Source organism: Apodemus sylvaticus, chromosome 3 (genome assembly GCF_947179515.1).
Source record: "Apodemus sylvaticus chromosome 3, mApoSyl1.1, whole genome shotgun sequence".
In the NCBI taxonomy this organism is placed as follows: Eukaryota; Metazoa; Chordata; class Mammalia; order Rodentia; family Muridae; genus Apodemus; species Apodemus sylvaticus.
The window spans coordinates 22,717,331-22,725,010 of NC_067474.1; the positions used below are offsets into that span (position 1 = coordinate 22,717,331).

At 46.8% G+C, this 7,680-nt stretch overlaps 1 protein-coding gene across 4 annotated transcripts in view; it reads left to right on the forward strand.

Moving 5' to 3' along the window:
* Nucleotides 1-6,585, forward strand: part of Chd7 (chromodomain helicase DNA binding protein 7) — a 182,693-nt gene extending 176,108 nt beyond the window's left edge. For 3 of the 4 annotated variants that reach the window (XM_052176045.1, XM_052176046.1, XM_052176048.1), the window contains 4 exons: nt 1,364-1,585; nt 2,855-2,995; nt 3,139-3,243; nt 4,645-6,585. In XM_052176045.1, coding sequence (XP_052032005.1) covers nt 1,364-1,585; nt 2,855-2,995; nt 3,139-3,243; nt 4,645-5,571 — 1,395 coding nt within the window. In that variant the 3' untranslated portion in view covers nt 5,572-6,585. The remainder of the gene's footprint in view (nt 1-1,363; nt 1,586-2,854; nt 2,996-3,138; nt 3,244-4,644) is intronic. The other variant, XM_052176047.1, reaches the window with a different exon arrangement.
* The last annotated feature ends 1,095 nt before the right edge of the window (nt 6,586-7,680 follow it).

Here is a 7,680-nt window from a genome sequence, read left to right on the forward strand (position 1 = left end):
CAATTGACATCACATGAAGGGTCACAGTTAAAGCATAGCTGTAGAACAGGCAAAATGACTCAATATGTAAAGGCCCTTACCACGCAAGGCTGGTGACATCATTTAGAAGAGAAGCAACTCCTCAAAGCTACTTAGAAAGTAGCAAAACATCAGTCTTTGAAAATTTTGACCTCCACATACATCATGATAAATACATGTGCACATTTGCGTGCACAGAGAAAGAGAGGGAGGAAGGGAGGGAGGGATCAATCATGCATCCATGAATACAGTCAAAGAAATTTAAAACAGTTACATTAAAATATTACATAATATTTTAATGTAATTGCTTAAGGCTATGTGGTGAAGATGTATATAAATGTAATGAATTCATGTTTAGTCATGAGTCCCAGCCCTAGTATATCTGACAGTGTATGTACAAATACTTGAAAAATACAAAATTGAAAATGAGTCCTGGTTTTAGGTGTTTTGGATAGGGGGACCCAACTTCAGTGATGTATCATAGTTATGCATGCGTGCTGGGATCGAGGCATGCTCACGATGCTCCCAGGAAGGCATGGAGTGGAGAGGAGGTTAATTCCCCTGAAGGCTGTTACCTGTCACTAAATGTTGGAGATCTTGTTGGAGCGGAGGTGCTGGGGCGAGAGAGCACCTCTCGTGTCTGGCTGAGACCTGGGTATTTTTTTGCTGGCAAGTTTGATGAAGTTATGAAGATGTGAACTTGGTGATGAAGTAGGGGTACAGGTTGTGGTAAGCCTTGACGAAGAACATCGGGGTGTCCTGAGGCATCTGGGAACCTAGCTCGGGGAGTGACTTAATAGCAGCTTTTGAGCCGGGTAGAGGTCACTGCATTTTAGAAAGCCCTGAGGATGGAGAAATGGATGTTGGATGTTGAAAGCACAGCATTTAAGGACCAGCGGCAGGGTGAGGGTGGAGGGCTGATCTCTGGTGTTCCCACGCCTGCCTAACATGAAATGGTGCTTTCCCATCAGAGCCGTACTGTGCTCTCACAATGCTGGGTAGCCAGTTAAACTGGTGCTTGTTGGGAACAGTGTTCAGGGATCCCTGAGAAGTCTCCTGTCTCATACCTCTAGCTCAGACCGCCGCACGGCACGGTGGTCTCATCCTAGTGGCTTGCTTGACCCTCTAGGCTTTGAGTTTCCTACAGAAGAATACTGTTCCTACCCTGTGAGGAGCTTAGAAGTGTTGTCTTCTATTCTGAAAGCCATCCTAATATGGGCATTGTTTTTGATAGTGTCTCCTTTTTTTGATGAAAGATCCTTTGGGCTGGGAGGTATCTAACTTGAGTAGAGCATTCTCAGAATCTTATCAGGCAATAATTCAGATCACTGTCCGTTTCCTGCAGGAGGATGCTGAGGTGACCAAAGCTTTTGAAGAAGATATAGAGACCCCACCAATAAGAAACATTCCTTCTCCTGGACAGCTGGACCCCGACACCCGGATCCCTGTGATAAACCTTGAAGATGGGACGAGGCTGGTGGGAGAAGACGCTCCTAAGAACAAGGACTTGGTTGACTGGCTGAAGCTGCACCCCACCTACACTGTCGATATGCCGAGTTATGTACCAGTAAGTACTGCAGAGCCGGCTCGTGCAGCCTCACTGGGGCTGCCTAATTGCCTCTCCTCTGAGCGAATTCTTGACAGCTACCCGCCCCCTCCGCCCGTGGCTTCACATGTGCAGGTTCACATGTGCTCCAGATTTCTGCTGTGACTTCAACATGAAAGAAAGTGGTTGTAGTCTGTCCTACTGAAGGATGACACCCTCACAGTTACTTGAAGATGTCTGCTACTCATTTTCTTACTTCTCTAGCATGCTTCTGTCACAGGATCTAGCTCCCAGGGATCTAGCATGCTTCCATCACAGGGTCTAGCTCCCAGGGGTCTAGGCTTTGAGGGGAAAGTCTCGAGTGCAATTCCTTGGTCTTCAGACAAAGCCTGACCAGCCCAAAGCTAAGAAGCGCTTGTCTCCAGAGGTTTCAAACATTGCATGCTTTTTCACTGAGTTTGGGCCATCCTCTTCTCTTGCTTCCAACAGCTAAACTTTTCAGCCTCCCCACTTATAACACCTCAAAGACAAAAAAATCTCATGTAGTTATTTAGGATATCATCTCTGACTTCATTTATGTCACTGACTAGAAATAAGTGAAGGTACTATATAAAGTTTCTTTTAAAATACTAGGATTTGCATAAATATTTGAAGACATGCCCCCCTTTATTCTTGGCTCCAGGGACTGAACCCCAGGTGCTCACAGATGCCTATAGATGCTCTGCCGCCCAGTCACACATCTAGCCTCTCACAGACACTTATAAATGCGAGTCTCACTTACGTAGATTGTCAGATGACTGGAGAGCTGGCCCATTGCTTAAGAGCACTTGTTGCTCTTGCAGAAGACTTGATTTCAGTTCCCAGCATCCATTTATAACTCAAGTCCTAGGACAGCCAATGCTCTCCTCTGACCTCTGAGGGCACCAAGCACAGACAGGCAGACAGGCAGACAGGCAGGCAGGCCGGCAGGCAGGCAGACAGACAGACAGGCAGGCAGGCAGGCAGGCAGACAGGCAGGCAGACAGACAGACAGGCAGACAGGCAGGCCGGCAGGCAGGCAGACAGACAGACAGGCAGGTAGGCCGGCAGGCAGGCCGGCAGGCAGACAGACAGACAGGCAGGCAGGCAGGCAGGCAGACAGACAGGCAGGCAGACAGGCAGGCAGGCAGGCAGGCAGGCAGGCAAATGATTGTTAAAACTTTGCAGTGCATGAGCCTGTTCTCTTAGGCATGTATAGGAAGGGGCCAGCATTAAATACAGCCTCATTAAATACAGTCCTTTCTTTTGCAGAAGAATGCAGACGTGCTGTTTTCCTCGTTTCAGAAACCGAAACAGAAACGACATAGATGTCGAAATCCTAACAAATTGGATATAAACACTTTGACAGGAGAAGAAAGGGTTCCCGTTGTTAACAAACGAAATGGGAAGAAGGTAAATGCTGGGGAAGGGGCTGGTGAGGATGACAAATGGCACTTCTTCTAGAACCTTCCTATGGACCCGGAAAGAGGGAGATGAAGGGAGGGGCAAGGGAGATCTCTGTGGTGTTCAGATGTTCACCAGATAAATCTCCCCAGATGGGTGGAGCCATGGCCCCTCCAATGAAGGACCTGCCCAGGTGGCTGGAGGAGAACCCGGAGTTTGCAGTCGCTCCAGACTGGACCGATATCGTCAAGCAGTCTGTAAGTACACAGAAGAGAGCCACGTAACGCTGTGTGCCTGGATGCTTAGTGTCCCACTGGCTAGTAATTATTCAGATGTGACTTAATCCCAGCCTAAAAGAACTGTCAGAATGTTTTCTCACATCATCAGTGTGTGGTATTTTCCGCACACATCATTCATTGAGGATGAGCTGATTTGCCAGCTCTAACTTAAAAATACCGCGTGGGCACACCCACTCCCAGCCCTGAAGGTGGCTTCCAGGGGAACCAGTTTCACAGCCCCTTCCAGACAGAGCCTGTGCTGGACCGGAACTTTAGGATTATCATGCTGTACAGTTTTAAAATAGACATAGCAATTCTTCATAAAGTTTTATCAGTATTAGTTTTTATTTTTCAAGACAAATTAGTGGCATGCTTATTGGTTTTGTTTGTTTAAATAATACAATAAAATTGCCTCTAGGCATGTGTTGGGACCCAGTTTTGTGAACTGATCCCTACCTAAGCCCCTCTCTGAGGTTCTTGTACATCTGATGCCAGCTCTGACCGCTGCTGCCTTGTCTCCATTCCTAATGGCTTATCTTTCGAAACTGGATAAAATGGAAGTGGAAACCCCGTAACCCGAGACTGTGGCTCTCGCTGAGTGTTGGCCGCCACCCCGGGTGGAGCCCGTGTCAGGGGTCTGTCCTCCTTGCTGTACAGTGCTCTTCCAGGCACCGCTACCTCGTGCTGCTCCATCACCCATGGAAAGACCGCTGGGGTTTTTCACATTTGTGAAATTATTCGTGGAACTACCATAAGTGTTTAAATGTTTACATGTATTTTGGTGTAGCTTCTCCACCAAACATGGGCGGTTACACATGTGAGTTTAACTGACTCAGTTTTTCTACACTGTTACGATTTTTTTTCTTACTCTTACTTATATTTGAAATATCTACAACGCACAGTGTATAGAATGCCTTATAGTCTTATGTAACTCTTATGATACTATTTTATCATTTTTCTTTGATTCAAAACCTTTTACAATTGGCATATTTATTTGGCCATTAATTGACAAATGAAAGGTTATTTGTACTTGATGCTTATGATGCACAGGTGCACATCACATACTGATTACGCCAGTCAATCAGCCACTGGCTGCTGTGTTGATCCTTAAGTTAATTATGGATGCAGCTACCTTGGCATTTACTTCAGCGGTGGAGTAGCCTTGAACAGCTCTTTCTGCAAGTCAGCACAATTCAGCAAGCGAGCATAATGGTAAAAAAACAGACCCTGTGCTTTCCCAAGTTCTCACATTAAGCGTTTAGGATGGAAGCAATTGCTTGCATATTCAGAATGTTGGTGTGGAGCTCCAAAAGGCCCACATTGGCAGTAAGCGCTCCAACCCGGCCTCTGCAGCTGTTGTCCGCTTTCCCTGTCCTCCAGGGTTTTGTTCCCGAGTCCATGTTTGACCGGCTCCTCACTGGACCTGTGGTGCGGGGAGAAGGAGCCAGCAGGAGAGGACGGAGGCCCAAGAGCGAGATCGCCCGGGCAGCCGCAGCGGCTGCTGCTGTCGCCTCTACTTCGGGGATCAACCCTCTGTTGGTGAACAGCCTGTTTGCTGGGGTGGACCTGACAAGCCTCCAGAACCTCCAGAACCTCCAGTCCCTCCAGCTGGCAGGGCTCATGGGCTTCCCTCCAGGACTGGCCACAGCTGCCACCGCCGGAGGCGACGCCAAGAGCCCCGCCGCAGTGCTGCCCCTGATGCTGCCAGGGATGGCGGGGCTGCCCAACGTGTTCGGCCTGGGCGGGCTGCTGAACACGCCGCTCTCAGCTGCTACTGGAAACGCCACTACTGCTTCGAGTCAAGGAGAGCCAGAGGACGGCGCGGCAAAAGCGGCGGAAGAGAAAGGAAATGACCGTGAAGAGGAGAACCGAGACTCCGAGAAAAGCACAGATGCTGTTTCCGTCTCTGCTGCCGACTCCGCGAACGGATCTGTTGGTGCTGCTACTGCCCCGGCTGCATTGCCCTCCAACCCGCTGGCCTTCAACCCCTTCCTCCTGTCCACCATGGCCCCAGGCCTCTTCTACCCATCCATGTTTCTACCTCCAGGACTGGGGGGATTGACACTGCCTGGCTTCCCAGCACTGGCGGGACTCCAAAACGCCGTGGGGGCCAGCGAAGAAAAGGCTGCTGACAAGGCGCAGGGAGGCCCCTGCAAAGACAGAGAGACCCTGGAAGGCAGCGATGCCGAGGAGAACCTGGACAAGACTGTAGAGTCCTCCATCTTGGAAGACGAGGTTGCACAGGGTGAAGAGCTGGACTCGCTCGAAGGCGGGGACGAGATAGAAAACAACGGGAACGACGAGTAACAACAGCGGTTCCACTGAAAGTGTTGAAAACTGTTGACAGGTGGTAGTCCTACTGTTTACACTCACAGTTAATGTTCATACCTAGTTTTATAAGCTGTTCTGTAACATAGTGTAGCAAAAAAAAAAAAAAAAAGAAGAAGAAGAAGAAAGAAAAGAAAGGAAAAAAAGAAAGAAAGAAGAAAAAGAGAGGAGAAAAGTCCAAGTCATGTTATGCAGGTGTGTCCGAAGGTATCTTGGTCATTAAGTATTGTGCAGTGCATTATTTATTATCCCTAGGAAGGATGAAATTTGAGAGGTGATCATGTCTTTTTAAGGAAACTTACATAATGCTCTGCGTTTTTCTTTGGGTACCACTGGTATTATAATAAAGAGCAATTTGTAACAGAGCGGCACTAGTGGAAGGAAGTGCTGTTCAGAGGAAGTATGAAGTTATATATTTAATTTTTTAATTTTAATTTTTTTTGCTGTGAAGGTCAAGATGAAATTTACCATACATATCATCCCTCGCTCATTCGTCTCCGTTTCTGACTTCACGGGGTTCCGCATTCGCCTACACACATCCATACACTCTGACAATCTCACGTTAGTGTGAAGGCCTCTGTCCCGAGGCACAGCAATAATAAGGCAGCTGTTGAATGTGAAGGGTCCCTTTGGAAAACTAACCTTCTGGGAGGGTTCTTGCCAGACAACTGCAGTTCCATTGGCTTGTGGTCTTGTGATGCACTGGTATAAACAAAATAAATAGAAGAATAAATAGACTGAGAAGTGAGAATCAGGTACCTTTTTTTTTTTTAAATTAAAGGACTTTGTTACTTTAGCCACAAAGCTAAAACAGCATTACCTCAGCTCTAAACTAGCCTTGAAGTTTACAGACAGGACTTTGTAAATGTTTTTCTTTGTTGTGATGTCCTTTTATTTTTTTTCTCTGAAAACTGCTATCATGTAAGATAAAATGTAAATTTCTGCCAACTGTAGTAATGATGCTTTTAATAAAAGTGACCCATGATATGCAGAGACGTAGTTACAGAATGCAGTGTGCAGGGGAACTGGTGTCCACTGTTTCTGGTTTTTGTTTTGGTATCCGATACAGCTGCAAACACAGCATCCTGGTGTTCGTGCTTTGCTAACTGCGTCCTCTCATGCTAGGTTAGCTGTTAGTAACCTACACTAGCTGTCTCTGAGACTGGATGGAGAGGACAACCTTGAATTACAACCTTCCTGTAATTCCACGCCAGATAGCTCAGCAGACACAAATGCACACACCTCTTATTGCTCCCTGAAAGGGCATCTGAGAGTAGGAATCCTGAAAATGTGTGCGGCCTGTGATAATGGGGTACACAGCAGACAGAAGGGCAGAAGAAAAATGAGGCTTTAATAGGCACGCTATCTAGGTCATTTATCCTTGGATAATGGGAGAAAAATACAATGTCTAGTGTCAGCAAGGGACACAAAGGCATTCTGGTGTCCTGCCGACCAGAGCTTGATATCAAGAGCCAGTGTGTGGAAAGACCCACGTGGAACCAAAAAGGACCCACTTTGTGTGTGTGTGTGTGTGTGTGTGTGTGTGTGTGTGTGTGTGTGTGTGCACAAAAGCACATTCACCCAGTTCACCCAGTCTTAAGGGCTACCAGATTATTAAACCCTTTGTTTTTCACAATAAGGTCTAAATTATAAGACCTATTTTCTATGTCATTTGAGCAAACCCTATTTCCCTCTAAGAACTGATAAAGATGGAAGTGTGCATGCCACACCTTCCTACACCCCTTTAACACCGGTGCACACACAGGTTGTCCCCTACATGGGACAGGCCAGCCTATCTAAATTCCTTTTGGACAGTGAGATTCCAGCTGACTTGTGTATCCAAGATGAAAATATGCCCATATGACTGGAAGAGAAGCAACGTGAAGCTACCAGAGTGTCTAAATCCTGAAGTCTAGCCTGCCTGTGCTTGGTAAGCAAGTCCCTTTGACCATGGAAATGAAACTAGAACCACACAGAGCAGAGACCTTAAATGTTTAACTGAAAGACTTCAGTAGGGAGAACTGGTTTAATAAAATGCATTATAAAAGGGTCTATTCCTAAAATTCTTTATTTACTGGAAAGTTCCTT